This window comes from Salvelinus fontinalis, chromosome 12 (assembly GCF_029448725.1).
Source record: "Salvelinus fontinalis isolate EN_2023a chromosome 12, ASM2944872v1, whole genome shotgun sequence".
Classification (NCBI taxonomy): domain Eukaryota; kingdom Metazoa; phylum Chordata; class Actinopteri; order Salmoniformes; family Salmonidae; genus Salvelinus; species Salvelinus fontinalis.
Genome location: NC_074676.1, coordinates 4,034,125 through 4,054,601, shown reverse-complemented (window position 1 = coordinate 4,054,601; position 20,477 = coordinate 4,034,125). Strand labels below are relative to the sequence as shown.

General features: G+C 42.7%; 1 protein-coding gene across 1 annotated transcript; it reads left to right on the top strand.

The window, feature by feature from the left end:
- Nucleotides 1–13,028: 13,028 nt before the first annotated feature.
- On the top strand, nucleotides 13,029–19,307 carry LOC129866664 (lamina-associated polypeptide 2, isoforms beta/delta/epsilon/gamma-like). Its single transcript, XM_055939444.1, has 6 exons — nucleotides 13,029–13,680; nucleotides 15,508–15,625; nucleotides 15,890–16,060; nucleotides 16,325–16,437; nucleotides 16,622–16,725; nucleotides 16,934–19,307. The coding sequence occupies exons 1-6, from the start codon at nucleotides 13,450–13,452 to the stop codon at nucleotides 17,325–17,327; spliced, it is 1,131 nt and encodes a 376-aa protein (XP_055795419.1). The 5' UTR covers nucleotides 13,029–13,449; the 3' UTR covers nucleotides 17,328–19,307.
- The last annotated feature ends 1,170 nt before the right edge of the window (nucleotides 19,308–20,477 follow it).

Sequence of the window (20,477 nt, the reverse complement as noted above, 5' to 3'; positions counted from 1 at the left end):
CTCCAGCATGACAATGCCACCAGCCATACTGCTCGTTCTGTGCGTGATTTCCTGCAAGACAGGAATGTCAGTGTTCTGCCATGGCCAGCGAAGAGCCCAGATCTCAATCCCATTGAGCACGTCTGGGACCTGTTGGATCGGAGGGTGAGGGAGAGGGCCATTCCCCCCAAAAATGTTCGGGAACTTGCAGGTGCCTTGGTGGAAGAGTGAGGTAACATCTCACAGCAAGAACTGGCAAATCTGGTGCAGTCCATGAGGAGGAGATGCACTGCAGTACTGCAGTCCTTGAACTACATAGGGAATGGGGTGCCATCTAGGACGGACCCAAAAAAGGGAAGACCACCAGCAGTCGCCACCCGTCGGGCACTGAGCACGAACTGGGGCTCATCTTTGTTGAACATGGCTCTGGTACCTGCTTCCTAGTCACCTCCGACTGGGCAGCCTGGACTGCCGGAGACTATATTTAGCAACAAACTGAAAAACAAAACCCCTTCATTCTTAAAAAGTGTCCTGCTTAGGTTTCTATTGAGATGGGCTGGGGGGGTTTAGACTAGAGGAGGTGAGGTGAGACGTTTTGTGGACTCTGCACTCTGGTGCTTGAGTGGTGATTTGATTTGCACACGGTGGTGGACTGGTGATGGTGTAGACGTTTTTTCTCACAGCATTCACCTGTAAATACATGTTTATACTGCAGACAGTTGCCCTCTGGTGCAGCTCCTCTCCTAAGCATAGTTATATCAGCCCTGGTGGGATATTTAAAATTGAATTGAGTACATAATCTGATGGTCAGCCAGAACAAGGAAGAAAGACAACTCAAGACAGTGGTGGGTTTCTTCTTGGACAACACGTCTCGTCTTCTGGACACCTTGTCTAGCGTCAGATTTAAAGTACATCTTGTAAGGTGTTTAAAATAACACATATCCTTGGGGAGCATAGTCAGAAATACTGGCAGGCTGGCAGAGAGAGACAGGGGTTGGCTCGTCATAGAACCACTGAGCTCCTCAACCAAGACCACAGACAAAACCTGGTTTTAAAAAGGGTGCGGACAGTTACCAGTGCGGTCTTTTCTGCATAAGTGACGTTTCACAAAGACATAGACGTCGTATTATGCCATCGGTGTTGATGAAATGGCAACTGAATACACATGCTATAGGGTGATTGTAGCACAGAGGCTCTGTTCATTGAATTGTGAGGAGACAATAATTGACCAAAAATGCACAAAAAACTGCGCTATCGGGAAATAACCTCACACCTCTGGGGGCGGCAGTTCCAAAAGAGGTCATGCCTAGTGTTAAATGTTCTTGTTTCTCCCCAATACGCCTGACTATATATTCATGCCTCTCTTTCCATGTTTGATTCAGAGGGTGGAAAGACTCACAGTAAGAGCACCGATGTGATTGGAGTTTGGCCTGGGAGCTTGTTCAAATCCAAGGTGAGTAGGTAGCCTACCTACTACGTACACTACCTCATGGGTGATGACTGGTGTGTTCTCTTCCCTCACTGACATTAGTCTAAGTGCCGTGGTGTCAGTTAACTCGCCACTGGCACCAAGAGCACCAGGACTACTTAATGCCAGAAGTAGCGAGCTGTCCTGGAATTCTTAACAAGCAAGACATAGAGAAACAAACCCTTTATTCAGCAGAGGAGAGCGTAGAAAAAAAACGGATAACTTAGCGAGGTTACCACAAAGTGTACGTTAAATCCCACATAGGAAAAGGGAGGGATAAAAGAGATGGAGAGAGATGGAGGAGATGGAGGGTGGGGGAGCGCGAAGTGAACTTCCAATTCCATTCCAAAAGTGGATAAAAAACAGTTGGGATGTTGCTGACTGTCATTTTTTCTTGCGTTCAAAATACAGGCCGGGATATAAAACAAAGCCATGGTTGTCATGCTAAAGGATCCTGCTGCTGAAGAGGTGTCAAATTATTGTACCTCAGCTGGATACGTGGGTGTTGGAAGCCAGGGGGTGAGGACGGTGCCAAACCCAGTAGACTTTGGCAGATCTGTCCCCTCACCGCTGGCACGGATCAACCCCGCTCGCTGTGAGGCTTCAGATCATCGATAGGCCTCTGGCAGATTGGCAACCATACACACTACTACAAGAAACCATGCAAACCATGCAATAATATGACTGCCACTGACTCCCAACACTTAACCTATCATGAGGAGGGTCATTGGATTGAAGAAAAAAAACAAGTTAACATGACAACAACACTTGTCAATTCCTGTTTGTAGGCCTATCTCCACCCAATCCCGTTATAACTGACACCAACACTGACCTACACCTCTTTTGTGGTACAAAGAGGTCAGCGCTAAACTAGAGAGGGGCACGTCCAAACAGTATAGAGATGGAACGAAACGTTTTTATGATTACATGAATAAAATAATAGCGAGGCAAAGTGCTAGGCTGTTTTACCAGAGCGTGTGGGTTTGCCTGCTTTTGCACATTGCTTGAGCTTGAGACAGCTCTGAACTGAATGACAGCTAATGGCTAGACTGGAGCTGTTCTGAGGAATACCTATGAGTAAGCGAGCATTGTCTTAGTTGGGCCTACATTTGTATGAAGTACATTGTCAAAGTACATTGCACTAAGTGCGTTTAAAGTGTGTGACAAAACTGGCAAGACCATTGATGGCCTTGAGGGTAAACCCAGCAAAAAAACAGACTGTGCTCTTTATTTCACAATATGCTCAATTACAATTTGTTGTTCTGCTGAAAAAACAGTAATATGATCATTCTTCCATCTTTGCTGTAGTCAAAAGCAACTGTTTCTTTCTGTAGATCAACTTCCCATTATCAGAACACCAATACCGGACGATTTGTCTTTTTATTTATATATATATATATATATATATATATATATATCATTCACACTCTAGAGATGAATTGAAAGCATTCATGTTTCATACACAGAACATTGGAAAAATACTTTTCAACACTCACTTCCATTTCAATGCGAGACCTTTATTATTTATTTAATTTAAATGTTTGGAATAAAGGAACATTCTTTTTAGGTAGCGATGTCTGATTTGCTCTGTAACATTCAAGCCTCTGTTACAAAGTGCTTACTATTTCTTGTCTATGCAAACAACTATGGGTGGGCACCCATAGTTTAAACTGACCGCCCAAATAATTCTTATCATTTTAAAACACATGAAGAATATTGAGAATCAATGCTTGGCTTGTGATCCATGAACTGCTTTGAAATTGCGAAATACATTATTGACATGCTATTCCTTAGGATCATTAACGTGTGAATAAAGGAAAATAATGATCAAAATCTTCATTTTTGAAAATCATTTTCTGTCTTTGACATCACCTCTCCACCTACATGTAGGCAAATGACCCCAATCACACCAAACAAGTCTCTTATTGTGAGCTATTGTAGATCCATTCTCCATCCACTCATCGTCCACTCTCCACTCTCCAATTCATGGCTTAATTGTCAAATTGATGTTGGTCAGCAATATTACTTTACGTTTGTTCAACGAAGGTTAAACGTGTTCAACTATGTTTGTCTAAATTACCCTTGACCATTTTAGTGCTATGTCGATTACGAAATTGACGTTAAATTGAAATAACATTTACAATGCTTAGAATCTCCATTGAAATAGCTTTATAGCCCAGGACAGGAAACAGTCATTTAGCAGACACTCTTATCCAGAGGGACTTTCAGGAGCAACATCTTTTTAAATAGTTTTCTGTCTTTGATTTCACCTCTCCATCTACACATAGGCAAAGGTCCCCATTCAGACAAGACAAGTCTCTTATTGTCAGCTGTTGTAGATCCACTCGCCATCCACTCTTCATGGCCTGATAAAACAATTGAGGCTCAAGCTCGGACAGGAATTACAGTGAAAGGCTAAAGCATTGAGGTGTTGCCATGTCCCTCGATCTGGCCCTATGTGACTGTTAGTGCTGTTGAAGGTTTCTGCTGGTTGATTTATTAGGTAAAGTTAACAGTACAGTGAGGCTCCAGACTCCAGAACGACAGGCGGCCTGCCCTGGTAGACAGGCTGCCGGCCCGGCAGACCTAGGTTCAAATACTAGTTGAAATCTTTGAGTGTTTGCTGTTGCCTGCCTGCAGTGCCACATGGGCGGGGTTTACCGTTTTGACGCTATTCTATTGGTTCCATTGTGCCAGGAAAGCTCAATCAAGCATCGATAAAGTATTTGAAAGTATTTCAAATAGTATTTGAACCCAAGGCTGCTGCTCCGGTGAAGGGCTGCTGTGCCAGGCAAATGAGCTCAGTGTCCAGACATCCAGGATGGAGAAAGGATGGAGAAAGGGAAACGGACAGAGCCAAAGGGCATGCCAGTGCCACCTGCACATCACAGCACAGGAGTCTTTTGAGAAAAGTCTCTGGCTCTTTGGTTCTTTGGCTTTTCCAGGCATCGCCGGGGCTGGGCGGTTGGTTGGGTAACGGTGTTCTTTCAACCATGCAAGGCGGGCCGGTGGGCAGCACAGGGAAACTGAGCAGAAGCAGATCTGCTTGCCCTGCCGGACTGAGGTTCCTGGGCCAAGTTAAGCACGGAAATATTTATTTCCTGTTCATTCAAGTCTGGCAGTCACCTGTAGAGTTACCCTCTCTCTCTGTTCATCCTGATCCTGAGTTACCGGCCAGGCAGGTGGCCCCTCGGTTTAACCGTGTCAGTCAGCCAAAGAACTAGGCTACGTATGGTCAACTGGGTTCGTGACTAGGTTAAACCATGTAGGTCAGCAGTATTACTTTACGTTTGTTCAATGAAGGTTTAACAGGTTCAACTAAGTTTGTCTGAATGACCCTTGACCATTTTAATGCTATGTTGCTTACAAATATGATGTTTCATTTCAATAAAATGTACAATGCTCAGAGTCTCCATTGAAATAGCTTCATAGCCCAGGACTAGGCATAATACACTACATGACCAAAAGTATGCGGACACCTGCTCGTCGAATAGCTCATTCCAATATCATGGGCATTAATATGGAGTTGGTCCCACCTTTGCTGTGTTCCAGTAGATGTTGGAACACTGGTAGTTGCAACCGAGGACAGACGATTTTTACATGCTACGCACTTCAGCGGTCCCATTCTGTGGCCTACCACTTTGTGGCTGAGCCGTTGTTGCTTCTAGACGTTTCCACTTCACAATAACAACACTTATAGTTGAACAGGGAAGCTCTAGCTGGACAGAAATTTGATGAACTGACTTGTTGGAAAGGTGGCATCCTATGAAGGTGCCATGTTGAATGTTGAAAGGTGCCATGTTGAGCTCTTCAGGAAGGCCATTCTACTACCAATGTTTGTCTATGGAGATTGCATGGCTGGGTGCTCGATTTTATACACCTGTCAGCAACGGATGTGGTTGAAATAGCCGAGTCCACTGATTTGAAGGGGTGGCCACATATTTTTGTATACAGTGCGTTCGAAAAGTACTTTAAAATAAATACCTGAAATACCTTGTTTACATAATTATTCAGACCCTTTGCTATGAGACTTGAAACTCTGCTCGGGTGCATCCTGTTTCCATTGATCATTTTTAGTGAACCAGGCAAGTCAGTTAAGAAGAAATTCTTATTTTACAATGACGGACTACCCCGACAAAACCCTCCCCTAACCCAGACAACGCTGGGCCAATTGTGCACCGCCCTATGGGACTCCCAATCACAGCCGGTTGTGATACAGCCCGGGATCGAAACAGGGTATGTGGTGACGCTTCTAGCACTGAGATGCAATGCCTTACACCGCTGTGCCACACGGGAGTCCCAAGTTGTTTCTACAACTTGATTGGAGTCCACCTGTGGTAAATGCAATTGTGATTAGACATGATTTGGAAAGGCACACACCTGTCTATATAAGGTCCTACCGTTGACAGTGCATGTCAGAGCAAAAATCAAGCCATGAGGTCGAAGGAAGTGTCCTTAGAGCTCCAGGACAGGATTGTGTCGAGACACAGATTTGGGGTAGGGTACCAAAAATAATCTGCAGCATTGAAGGTCCCCAAATGGAAGAAGTTTGGAACCACATAGAATCTTCCCAGAACTGGCCAACCGTCCAAATTGAGCAATCGGGGGAGAAGTGCCTTGGTCAGGGAGGTGACAGAGCTCCAAAGTTCCTCTGTGCAGATGGGAGAACCTTCCAGAAGGACAACCATCTCTGCAGCACTCCACCAATCAGACCTTTATGGTAGAGTGGCCAGATGGAAGCCACTCCTCAGTAAAATGCACATGACGGCCAGCTTGGAGTTTGCCAAAAGGCACCTAAGCACTAAGACCATGAGAAACAAGATTCTTGGGTCTGATGAAACCAAGATGCTGTGGAGATGTTTTTCAGTGGCAGGGATTGGGAGACTAGTCAGGAACGAGGGAAAGTTGAACGGATCAAAGTACAGAGATCCTTGATGAAAACTGTTCCAGAGAGCTCAGGACCTCAGACTGGGGCGAAGGTTCACCTTCCAACAGGACAACGAACCTAAGCACACAGCCAAGACAACGCAGCAGTGGCTTTGGGACACAGCCAGAGCCCGGACTTGAACCCATCGAACATCTCTGGAGAGACCTTAAAATAGCAGTGAAGCGACGCTCCCCATCTAACCTGACAGAGCTTGAGAGGATCTGCAGAGACGAATGGGAGGAACTCCACAAATACAGGAGTGCCAAGCTTGTAGCATCATACCCAAGAAGACTCGAGGCTGTACTCGCTGCTAAAGGTGATTCAACAAAGTACTGAGTAAAGGGTCTGAATACATATGTAAATGTGGTATTTCAGTTTTTTTTATTTTATACATTTGCAAAAAATTCTAAAAAACAGTTTTTGCTTTATCATTATGGGGTATGTTGTGTAGATTGATGAGGGAAAAAAAGATTTAATCCGTTTTAGAATAAGGCTGTAACGTAACAAAATGTGGAAAAAGTCAAGGGGTCTGAATACTTTCCGAATGCACTGTATATAGTATATGTGTCCAGGAACAGTTACATTTTAGCAGACACTCTTATCCAGAGCGATTTATAGGAGCAAGTGCCTTTCTCAAGGGCACATCAACAGATTTTTCTGTTGCTCGGGGATTCAAACCAGCTACCATTTCTGTTCCCGGCCTTTTGCTCTTAACCGCTAGGCTACCTGTCACCCTCGACAATAGGGCCCATAGAATTTCATCGAGAGCTCTTTAGCTATGGATACTATATCAGCTGCTGCCTAAACAAGGAATCGTTCACTTTGCAGGGTGGTTTTGTTGGCCGGTGAAAACCTTCCCTTAACTGTGCTGCAGGTGTAGAGTTGCTGAGGGACGCTGGGAGGGTGAATGCCCTAAGGTTGTATCAGAGAGCCAGGTCTGTGCTGGGGGACACAGGATGGATTTCTGCTTGGGCAGGGCTGCTGGGCTGGTGATTGTGTTTGGCGTGCAGCATAGTAGCTCTCCTGGCATGGGCTCTGCTTAGCTATGCACATAGGGCCCATGATCTCTTAAATTACAGCAAGTAGGATAAAAGATCTACGGGGTTGAAAGTTCTAACTCCTGTACTAACATCTACTGGGATGTTGGTTGTGATTCAGAGGTCGTTTCAGGGCCCATATTCAAAAAGTGTCTCTGAGTGTGTGCTGATCTAGGATCAGATCCCCTCTGTCCATGAAATCTTATTGATTTATGATCTTAAATGCAAAACTGATCCAATGTCAGCACTTTGAGACTTGTGAATATGTCCCTAGATCTTGAATATGTACAGTATCAAGGTTGTGTTGACCTTAGTATTAATTAGATATGACTCTATTACATATTGGGTACATGTTGGGTCAACATTAAGTTTTCCTCTAAATTACCTAAAATGCCATGAGTCGTCAGCGGCCTCGACAGGGATTTTAAAAACATATTTGTCATTCATTTCGAAGCGTGACTGTTCACCTAACATTTGTCTGAACTGAAGCAGCCCAGGCAGTACGCACGGACATGGCTGTGCTTTCTGTGTTCGACAGCCAAACAAAATGGAAAAAACTCCAATAATAATCATGCAAATATATGGAGTACTTAGTTGTTATGGCACCAGTACGTGGAGAGCCAAATGGGCATCAACAGAGGGGCCAAGAGAGGGAGTCTCAGTTTCTCCTGCAGAGAGAAATGTCCACAACTAAGTGTTTTTGTCAACAGACAAAAATATACTGTGTGAGCAGACTGAGCTGCGGCACTACTGGATGGATGGACGGCTGGCTGACTGTTCATAGGCCAGGACACACAAATCTCCTCTTCAGCTCCTGTGAAACACAGAGCGCCTAGCACCCGCATCCTACCCTCCTTACATCCCTCCACCTCTCCCTCCATTTGTCCCTCCCTCTGGAACAGGAAACGACAGAGGGGCTGATCTTAATTAGTTTGGCAGTTATGAATAACATCCTCAGTGGATTAAGGAGATTGTTGTTGTAGGTTTGTGCAGGGGGCAGTGAAACTGTCCCACCAACCAACCACCCAATGGTTCTGATTCAGTTATTGTATAATGGCACACACACACACACACACACACACACACTTTGACTGTGTATCCAGCGTCACGGAGCTGTTGGAACTTTTTGAACCCACCCAGGCAGGATTAAGATCACACAAGGGGCCTATTTAATCAAACCCGCTTTGGGAGGCTGAAAAACGTGTTTGAAGTAAGGTTAGTAGATTACCTGTTGGTTACACACATAATTAATTAACATTGTCTAAAGAATGTGGACTCACACAATGTAATTTTGTTCACCTGTGAACTCAATTCCTCATGCAATCTACCTGGCTGTCTCCATGCATTGAACATATAAAACTGCTTTCATCATCAAGTTTAAAACCATTGAAATCTCACATCTTCAATCAATTTCACCAGTATTTATTTTGTTGTGTCAGTGGAATTTGATCAGATTCACTGGTTGGTAAAAGGTTGACTTTTCCTACACTCCTCCCGCGGCGGCAGTTGGCTCGATTGGGATTCAGAAATGTTTCAAATCCAAGATAAACTGGGAGTCTTGTGTTAAATGTTTTTCCAAATGATAAAAAAAATCTATTTTTAGAGGAACTTTTGGATCTTTGAGTTGGGATTTCAGACCTCTGTGACCTCTACCAAGTCCCCACCCATCACGCTGTTTCATTCTTGATTATAGAGTGTGTTACATTCTTGACTTTCTGAGTATGTGAATCTTATCTGAGCTATCTATAAAAGACTACAAGTCATATTATAAGGCTTATAATAATGTTATGCCTCTCTTTGACTGACTCCAAATGGCTTTTAGCCAGGACCATTATAAGAAGATAACAACAGGTTATAAGGGGGTCATAAAATCCCATGACAAGTCTTATGTATATACATAATGCATTATATCTACAGGCTTTAAGTGGAATGTTATATTTAGGCCACGGAGAGCCTAAACATCTCTTGTAGTTTGGTGCCAAACAAGTTCATTGACAAGGCTAAAAGATGACAATCAAATGCTCTGCAGGCTCAGATGAAGGTCTTTGTGTCTGAAAGCTACCTGGAACATTATAATATTAAATTTGTTTTGATCTAAGTGTGCAGAGACTCTTCTACAATTTAATCGGGCTATGACATGTCTACTGAATTCTGTAGCTCAGTTGGTAGGGCATGGATAGTGGGTTCGATTCTTGGGACCACCCATACGTAAAATGTATGCATGCATGACTGTAAGTTGCTTTGGCTAAAAGCATCTGTCTAATGTCATATATTTAAGTGTTAAGGCCCGAGAAGCAAGTGTTTTGAGGATATATTGGCACGGGTGTTGATAGACCCAAGACAAAATCAAGGCAACCATGCCAATGTATCCTCCTAACACCGGCTTCAAGGGCATTATCACTTTTATACAACTGGTTACCAAGAGTATTAAAATAATGATTTACATACAGTATTTTCATTAACTTAAGTTTTATCAATTTATTCACAGTATTTCATCCTTCCACAAGATATAGTCCCAACACAAATCTAGGGTTACTATCCAAGCCGGCTGGTCGTTCATTCTATCAGTTCGGTCGCCAGAGACACGACCCAGTCGTTAAATCTTTTTGTTCTATGGACATGACCCAGTCGTTCGTTCGAAATGTTCTATTGCAATACTGGCTGGCAACGTTCTTATCCCTTGCTTGCTAGCTAGCCAACTAAGGCTAACTTACAGTAACGTCAAACAGTGCAGCCAGAATAACAACAAAGTAGCTGCATTTGCATTTGTTGAAGCTGTTTTCTAGAGACATTTATTTGGACGCATCCATAACAATGAGCTAATGTGTAACGGCTTTCCTCTTCCTCTTCATCCGAAGAGGAGGAGCATGGATTGAACCAAAATGCAGCGTTGGAATATGACATAATGAATTTATTGAACGAAACGAAGACGAACACGAAAAACACTTTGAATGACTTACAAAATAATAAACGATGTAGACAGACTTGAACTAACGAACTTACATATAACGAAGAACGCATGAAACAGGAACAGACTACATAAACCGAACAAACAAACCAAAAACAGTCCCGTGTGGCGCAACGTACATAGACAGACACAGGAGACAACCACCCACAAACAAACAATGTGACACCACCTACCTTAATATGATTCTCAATCAGAGGAGATGAAAACCACCTGCCTCTAATTGAGAACCATATCAGGTACCCATTAAACCAACATAGAAACACCTAGACTGCCCACCCAAACTCACGTCCTGACCAACTAACACATACAAAACTAACAGAAAACAGGTCAGGAACGTGACATAATGATGTACGATTTCACCTGGCATAGAAAATGTGCTCTCTCGTCTGGACACTGTTGTTCAGAGGAGTTGGCCAACAACACAGCTAACACAATCACTTCAAACTGAAGGTGTAAAGACCGCGAACTAGCTGCACTTCATTTGGTTTTTACCTGTTTTTTGTTATTGACATTTATTTGTATATATCCATAGAAATTATGCTCATTCATGATTTAGACTGGCTGAGAAAAGGTGCCTGTAACGGCTTTCTTCCTGGGATGAAGGAGAGGACCAAAAGGCAGCGCAGTTAGTGTTCAACATATTTAATCAGACGATGCACGGTGAACATTAACAAATAACAAACCGTGAAAGCCGAGACAGTCCTATCTGGTGCAGAACACAAACACAGAGACAGGAAACAACCACCCACAATCCCCAACACAAAACAAGCCACCTATATATGATTCTCAATCAGGGACAACGATTGACAGCTGTCTCTGATTGAGAACCATATTAGGCTGAACACAGAAACAGACGAACTAGACACACAACATAGAATTCCCACCCAGCTCACGTCCTGACCAACACTAAACAAGCAAAACACATAAGAACTCTGGTCAGGACGTTACACTGCCTGTCTGTCTGTCATCCCAACTCCCGACCCCTACACGTTCATTGAATTTCAATACTGAAAGAATGTTGCAAATGTCAGAGAGACAGACAGCAAGGTTTATACAAATCTCCGCTATTGAAAACCAATTGCTAGTCTAAAAGAAATGGGAGATAATGTCTAGATGTTTTTTACACTGGAGATCAAGTTGATAAATTGTCTGGCTGGGCTGATAAAACAGTGGATTGCGCAGTGAGATGGAAGAGAATAAATAGGGATTTCAACATCATAGCTTTAGCCGGTGGTAACTTGTGGAATAGACACCGGCTGGAATGCGGTTTTAACCAATCAGCATCCAGGATTAGACTCACCTGTTGTATAATATATTATATGTTACAGTGTATATATTATTGACTCTATATAGAGGCCTAGTTCTGTAAGTTTCCAAAAGTTAACACCATTGCAAAAATCTTTATCTAGCCATGAGAGGTTATAAACATTGATCCAAAAATATATCTATATATTATCTGATATTCACAGTTTCTGCATAGTACTGTAGGCCTAGTATTTCATTTTTACATTAACTCATTTTGAAACATGTGATCGTTGATAATTGCAGTCTCCGCTTTGATCATCTTTCAGAGGGCACGACTGTTATGCTTGAGGCACTTACTATGATTCTTGGCCCGCCACATATTTTCTGTGTAAATGACATACAAAGAAAGCTTAAGAGGTGTTTCTCAAGGGCTCAAAAAAATGTACGCTTACACTCCATTGGCAAGTCGGCTATGGAAAACCTGAACTATAAACTTCAAGCACTGTATTCTGTGTGGTTTGAGGCTGAGGGCTGAGGTGGGCAGGGGATCCATTGCTTGGTTTCTACTGCAGCGGCATCCCAGAAAGGCAAGGTTGCATCCCAGAAAGGCAAGTATGCATCCCAATTGGCACCCTATTCCCTGTATAGTGTGCACTACTTTTGACCATAGCCCATTTGGGACACAGACCAGGTCTAGTTGAAGGTCAGGTAGTAGAAGGCAACAATCTGGCACCTCAAACCACTATCACTGTGGCAACATATAGGGCCCTCACCACCACAAAGTTTAAAAGCCTGTCATGCCCCAAGGACCAGCCAGACAGTGGTCAGAAACATATTTTTATGACTCCCCCTCCTCGCTCTCTCTCTCTTGTTCAATCTCTCTCTCTCTCTCTCTAAAGAAATGGCTGCATACATTCTGCCTGGAAATGCAGCAGCCAGCAGGTCAAATTGGTCATGGACATTTCCGTGCGAGATAATGTCTGAAAGAACAGCTTGTACATAATGTTAATAATATTCCAATGTACGCCCGTGTCAAACAATGTTTGAGATGTTTAATGTAACACTGTTTATAGTAACAGATTTCCTTTGTCGCTTATGGTCTGTGAAATGTGAAGTGCGCTCCACGAATACGTGGATAACACTGCCATCTTCAGATGGGGGTGCAGTTTCATCAATGTTATGAAATTGAAAATGTACATTGGAAATGTAATTAGAAAGAACTTTTAACTATGCCAATATCCATCTGGGCAGAAATCCAGAAATTCCGGGCAGAATTCAACATATTTTGACTGTCGATTACGCCTACGGATGTTGCAAGCTCCACAGGGCTCTTTCTTTGTGGCGGGGTGCGTTTGTTTTTTTCAAGACTGACCAATCACCATCTAGTTTCTTGAGGTCTAGCGTCCAATACCTCTCCTCTTTGTTGCCTGACATACGATCGCGGACTATGCCGCGGACAGACAGCAAAAAAAGGGTCCAGGTTTTAGCTAATACCGTTCTTTAAATGGTTTGAATCTGTATTTACTTGTTCAGTTTCAATATACCATCACAGTGCAGCTGTATTTTAACAAAACAATCTAAGCCGGGACACGCGATGGAGAGTGAATATTTCTAAGATAAAAAAATAAGTACGTAAAGTTGAACCGGATAGCTAGCTCATGATAGCTGAATAATCGTTGCTGGGCACCAGTCTTTTTGTGTACCGACACTTCCAACTCTGCACGTTCCCTTGTTGTTACGCCCGAGCTTGCTAACTGCTCAATTTAAGCATTACCTAGCTAAATTACACCCGCCTACTGTTTCAGCTACGAGAAAGGAAACGGGCATGGGCGAATTTCTCGAAAATCCGTCAGTTCTCACGAAGGATAAACTCAAAAGTGAGCTCACGGCCAACAATGTGCCGCTTCCCATCTCTGAGCAGAAGAAACGTGTATATGTTCAATTGTACTTGAAGAACTTGACCGTTCTGAACCAGAAAAGTCCACTTACAGACATGTTCTCCAGTGATGAAGAACTACCTACCTCTATAGTCTCCAACAAGAGTCTTTCTGGAAGAGTAAGTTATGAATATGTTATTATTGGTCATTACAGTGCTATGAATTGATTTTGTAATGCATGAAATTACTAGGTACCTGTGTTAAATGATTGTTGCCTTTCCATTAGCCCATTAATCTGACCGAGAGCAACCTTTCCATATAACGTTAATATTATTCATTTAAATATCCCCTTCCTGTTTCTTCCCCTCTTAAAACGTCTTAAGGATCTGACCCTTTTTTTCAATTTTCGCCTAAAATGACATACCCAAATCTAACTGCCTGTAGCTCAGGACCTGAAGCAAGGATATGCATATTTTTGATACCATTAGAAAGGAAACACTTTGAGGTTTGTGGAAATGTGAAATTAATGTAGGAGAATATAACACATTAGATCATATTTGAAATGCAAGAGAAAGGCCATAATGTATTATTCCAGCCCAGGCGCAATTTAGATTTTGGGCATTAGATGGCAGCAGTGTATGTGCAAAGTTTTAGACTGATCCAATGAACCATTGTATATCTGTTCAAAATGTTGTATCAAGACTGCCCAAATGTGCCTAATTGGTTTATTAATACATTTTCAAGTTCATAATTGTGCACTCTCCTCAAACAATAGCATGGTATTATATCACTGTAATAGCTATTGTAAATTGGACAGTGCAGTTAGATTAACAAGAATTTAAGCATTCTGCCCATATCAGATATGTCTATGTCCTGGGATTTTCTTTGTTACTTACAACCTCATGCTAATCACATTAGCCAACATTAGCTCAACTGTCCCGCGGGGGGGACACCGGTCCCATAGAGGCCTCTTAAACCATATTCACACGGGACCTGTATTACTAGAGAACGTTGGTTATTATGTAATTATTACTCCAGAATGTCTTTTATTCCAGAGGACCTTTCGGACAGGATTATTTTTTTTCCAAACTGTCCCCTGGAATTCTTACTTTAAAAAAATATATATAAATTGACAGTTATGATGGAAGCCTACAGGGATTTATTCTAGGCATGAAGATATTTCAACATGTCCAGCTGATAGTGCCACACTGATAAGTCGAGCTTGGTTTCTAAAACATACCAAACCATCTTTGGTATAGTGTCATAATAATCGATCAGCAGTACGTCCTAAATGCCTCCCAGCCTTTGAATGTGAGCTAAACGGTGCATTTGAGATGCGTTTTTAAGGCCATGGATGAGAAAGTTAACTTATCATTTCCAAATGTTTAGATCGGTTGTGCTGCTGCTTTGCGATGTATTAACAGCAAGGGCTGCGTTAAATAAGCACAATATTTTTTTGTGATTCATTTGGCAATATTCAATTCATACACACGAAACGTACACAAAAGCATTCACTGTGAAAGTCGATACATTTAGGCCATTCATATATAGCTTATAGGCAGCACTTCTTTCGATTTCTCGAAGCAGTTGTTTTCTTGCTCAAACTGCGAGCAACACCTGTCAAACACAGACCTTTCTCCCATAAAACAGGGATGGCGATTCGCACGGGACTAGTATTTTCAGAGGACCTTGGACTTTGCCAAAAAACACTAGGTTATTCTGGCTGGAATTATTACTCTCCTGCCATGTAAAAATGACTGAGATGGCAGATTCGGGCGGGACTAAAATTACAGATGTGGTGTTTTGTGCTCGTGCACATAATTACATTTTCCGACCTCCCCCAGTAAAACGAATCCCGTCTGAATAGGGCTTTACTCATTGGTTCTCTAATGTCTGTGTTCTTTCTAGATATTATTAGTTAAAAAGGAAACAGGCTAGTCTTCGGTCTCTAGATAAACTTTTTACCCAGGTCTATGAAATGACACCCATAATCCATCCATCCACAGAAATCCACCAGGAAGACTGACAACCCTCGGTCAGAAGAAGTGGAAGTGACAGACCTTAAAGATGCAGGCTTAAACGATGAGCTGTTGAAGCATGGCGTCAATGTTGGACCCATAGTTAGTGAGTCTTCCTTATGTTTTACTCAGGGTGTGTCTTAAAATGGCTTCCTCTCCTTTCCTCGTTCCGCTACTTCATCTGCATTGATCTGAGAAGATACGCTTTCACCTCTTCAGTTCTTGTACATCTGTGCAGATGATGGAAATGAGACCAGGAGTGGAAGCCACTTTAGACTATTGAGATGCACCAACAGACTCAAACAGTCAGTGAGAGATCCTTGACTAAATGTACCCCCTTCACTTCTAACTTGTTTCCCCTTGTCTTCAGGCTGCACTCGCATTCTTTATGAGAAGAAGCTTCAGAAGCTACTGGATACACCTGCCGCTGAGGCTACCCCTAGCCTATCTGAAACTGCCACAGTTACCGCTGCAGCAGTCAAGGCAGTCTGCAACCAGAACGGCAACACACTCTCTGACCAGTACAGTGACAAGGACGAAGGTGAGATGAGATATTAGTTACAACTGCACAAGAACATGCACCATTAATTAAGCAGCACACTTATTCGGCGCATGTGACTAATAGATTTTGATTTGATTTGATTCAGGGTTGGTTTCAATTTCAGGAAGTAGGCCTAAACTGAAAAGCAATGAGGAAATTGGAATTTCAGATTTGAAATGGAATGGATCCTTTTTACTTTGATATTTGACTGTCAGTTTAGATGCCTTGATTCTCGCTGACTTGTGTTCGCTTTGCCTCTGTCAGACGAGATTGCGGCTGCTCCTGAACCAGAGCCAGCTCCTGTTGTGGAGAAGCCTGTGATGAGCAGAGGGAAGACTCCTGTCACCATCAGGACCAGCAGCAGACGGAGCAACAAGGTAAGCCTTTAAGTTCAAGTTTATTTAAATAAATACAATGCAAAATCACACTCACCAGAGCCCTCACGTTAAAACAGCGGTCGTCTTCAACAGCAAGACAGTTCAGCACATATGTAAATAATCTTATCTTGCACCTATAAACCTCAACCTCTCAATTATCTGTTGTCATTGTCAATGTTCACAGGTGGTGGATGAGGGTCTAGCAACTGGTGACCAGACCCCTAAGAAGACGGGGAAGAATGTTGAGGAGATTCTCGCTAATGAGATCCTTTCACCCATAGGCATCAGGTAAGACCTTTTTAGGCCCTATCACTAGTATGTGGAAGCTTTCACTTTTGGTAAAACTAAGACAGATCCCATCTCCTGATCTTTTTTTGATGTGTATGGCTCCAAGAACACAGGGGCACTTACCAGTAAAATCTTTCCAGCAGTTGTTAAACATGACTTGTCAGAAATGACTTTGTCACATCATCCTCTAATCCTCCTCTCTCCCCAGCGCCACCTGCAGGAGATCGATCCGTGGTGCGGCTGGCCGACCGGTGAAACCCAGCAACTATTGGCTGAACGAGTCTCTCCTGGGGCGCTCCATCGACACAGAGTCTCACTCTGAGTGCAGCTCCCTGGGCTCAGAACCGGCCAGGCCAGGATTTCTCTCTGTCCTACTAAAGCTCATGGTGCTCATCACTGTAGCCGGTTCCATCTACTTCGTCATCCAGCACCTTGATGCAGATCAGGTCCAGTCCGTCAAGGGTTTGATAAACGACGCCAAGGGTCACCTGTGTAGCACGGTTGATAAGGTGGTAGATGCCGTGGTCGATAATGTGATTGTGCCGCTGGGCATCAGGGCCAGCAGCAGCCAAAGTGCAGGAGCTGAGGGCGGAGGCAAGTAAGCAATGCACCTACTCCACCCTGCTCTCTTTTATTATAATTTTTCCCACTATTTTACCAGGCTGTCCAATTGAGGTCAAAAGACCTCTTGGTCAAGAGGCCTGGCCATGCCCTGTTTTGCCATCGACCCCCCCACCCCCCCTTCATCTGGTCACCAACCCAATCTTAATCTATTTATACATGGTTGCCCATCTTGGAGGGCTGACTGACATTTAATCTGGGCTGCTAGACTGTCTCACCCTGTCCCCTCCTTGTTCACTTCTCCTCGCCCCCGCTAAGGAGAGAAAGGAGGGGCATTCAACCTAACCAACACCAGCTTCCTGGAAAACAAACCAACACTGTCTTGTCATGACAGTCTGAATAGACTAGTTTTTATTAAGTTGTTTTTAATCATAGTGTGAAGTGCATTTAGTGTATTATTTGTGTGTATTTTTCACTTGTGTGTCGATAGATCTCCCATGTGGTATGGTGAGGACAGGTCACATGCATGGTTGTAGTTTTTGAAGGACATGGTTGTAGTTTTCGGGGTGTCTGTTGTGCCAGGCACATTGTTAGAACATGCATAGTGCCCGGGTTTAGGTCAATTCCATTTAAATTCCAGTCAATTCAGAAAGTAAACAAAATTCAAATTCCAAAGGTTCCTCATAAAAAGCTTTGAAGAGAATGGGAATTGGAGTGTACTTCCTGAATTGAAATGGAATTGACCCCAAACCTGCTACTAATTACAGAAATATCTACAATTATTTACAAGTATTTCTGTTTGGATTTTGAATATACACTGTAGTATTAATAATAGAGAGAGGTAGAATAATGTTTTTAAACTATGATTTGAATGGTGCTCAGGTCTATTCTAATTTGCTCTAAGTTAATTGTATCACTGCTGCGAGGAGTCATAATACTGTCCAATAGTGTTAAATAAGGTTTTGTCACTGAATGAGGAGAAGCACTTTTTCATGCTATAAACTATGAGTTTGATTGCTAAAACTATTAGTTGTCTTTAAACTCCTCGTGTAGAGCCCTCAGTACATTGAAAAGCTGTTGGGGAGATTAACTGCAGTAAGTAAGCCTGGTCCCAGGTCTGTTTGTGCTATCTTGCCAACTCTCTTGGTCATTGTCAGGAGGACTTGGCAAGACAGCCAAATCAGATTTGGGACCAGTCTAGCGGTAAGTGGTCTGGTAGTTGAATGGCTCATCATAGTTCCAGAGTTGAAGTGTGATGACTACATCCCAGTGTGTGTTTCATCTTTAGTGCTTTGTTGCTCTGAAGATTCAAGATCCTTCAGTGCTATCTAAAGGGCATGCTCACCGTAGCAAAAAGTTTTGAAACAGGAAAACACAAATGGGTATTCCTTATTGGACAAATATTCCCTGATTCTGTGTTTTTTCCCCGTGTGGTGCCGAATGAACACGACCTAGGACCGGCTGTCTTTATATTTAGTGCATCCACACAGCCCTTCCTAATGGTTCCATACATACTACTACGGATCTTGGAAGAATTCTATTTTGGCAAAAGAAAGTTGAGCAAGTAAAATGGCTCATGATACTATTCTAATTTGAATGAGTCAAAATCTCAAATAGAGTTTGCCTCTTGTGCACTTAATACTAATGTAATACTAATGGGGACAATAATTACCTGAGGAGACAACTAGTAAAAGTGTTAGCCACTTAACTTATGTTGACCATTTACTGACTTTTACTTGTCAAGAAGTTGACATGTTCGTCCACACTGTTTGAAAAAAAATTATTTTATTTATTTCCGTATTTTTCTAACGTGAATTGTGAACTTTTTTATTATCTTATTGTAGAGAAATAAAGTACCATAGGTGAAAGTAGGATGTCATATTTTTTTAAAGTGCTATCCTAAATCTGAACCTCTTTGTTTACTTGTTACACAGGTGAATATATTAAAGATTCAATGTTTTTGACTTTGATCAGGCAGCTAGCTTCCCAAGCAATACCATTAAATAAATGCGGTAAGTCAATTCTCTACCCATGGTTTTCTTTTATGAGGAGATTCCATACTCTTGGTCGTCTGAGAAAAGAAGACAGCTACTGTACTAATGATATCTGTTGATGACGATTATTAGAACCCTTCTCTCAACATGAAGACTTGTGTTGGCTCTCTGAAGTAATGCCTAGGATTTAGTTCAGCTGGTTAACAGTCTTGTGGTGCGCACTGTGCAGACACCCACAGTCGAACCCAGTTGGTCACATGCATAAAAACATCTCCGAATGCTCGTCTGAGAACATTTCAACAGAATCTGAAGACATGCAATGCATAGTGAGATAAGCATCCAACTGAAAGGTGAAAGAAGAGTATGCCAAAGGGATGTCACACTCGCTCTTAACTTCGACTTTGAACAAGCCAGCTAGTTATGCTGGCAACAACAGCCAGGCACTGATTACAATTTTCATGAGAAAGGTATGCTTACTTCGATGGGCGAGGGAGAGAACTTATAATATAAGTTCTGGACGTCACAGTGACTAGCGTTATTATCTTTTTAATTTAGGTTTTGTACACCAGCTTCAAACAGCTAAAACAATATGGTTGGTTATGGAAAATATATTTCACAGCGGTTTAGATGGTGTATACTAGCTTATTTTGTTATATAAACTGCAATTAGTCAAACTATTAGCTAACTCGGCTACACATGCCTCTCTCTAATGTCAATATGCCTTGTCTTCTGCTGTTTCAGTTAGTTGTTGTTTTATCTCACTGTAGAGCCCTTAGTCCAGCTCAACATGCCTTAGATAGCTATTTTGTCACACACCCCACACATAGGGAAACCTCACCTGGCTTAGCTGGTGGCTCCAGAGATGCAAGCTCTATCATCGTCACTCAATGCCTAGGTTTACCCCCACTGTACTCACATCCTACCATACCCTTGTCTGTACATTATGCCCTGAATCTATTCTACCACGCCAGGAAATCTGCCCCCTTTATTCTCTGTTCCCAACGCACTAGACGACCAGTTCGTATAGCCTTTAGCCGTACCCTTATCCTACTCCTCCTCTGTTCCTCTGGTGATGTAGAGGTTAACCCAGGCCCTGTAGCCCCCAGCATCACACCTATTCCACAGGCACTCTCATTTGTTGACTTTTGTAACCGTAAAAGCCTTGGTTTCATGCATGTTAACATCAGAAGCCTCCTC

Coding starts and splice junctions, on each gene's coding strand:
- LOC129866664 (XM_055939444.1), top strand. CDS start 13,450: ATGGGCGAATTTCTCGAAAATCCGTCAGTTCTCACGAAGGATAAACTC. Junction 16,061..16,324: donor GTACAGTGACAAGGACGAAG/GTGAGATGAGAT, acceptor TGCCTCTGTCAG/ACGAGATTGCGGCTGCTCCT. Junction 16,438..16,621: donor GCAGCAGACGGAGCAACAAG/GTAAGCCTTTAA, acceptor CAATGTTCACAG/GTGGTGGATGAGGGTCTAGC.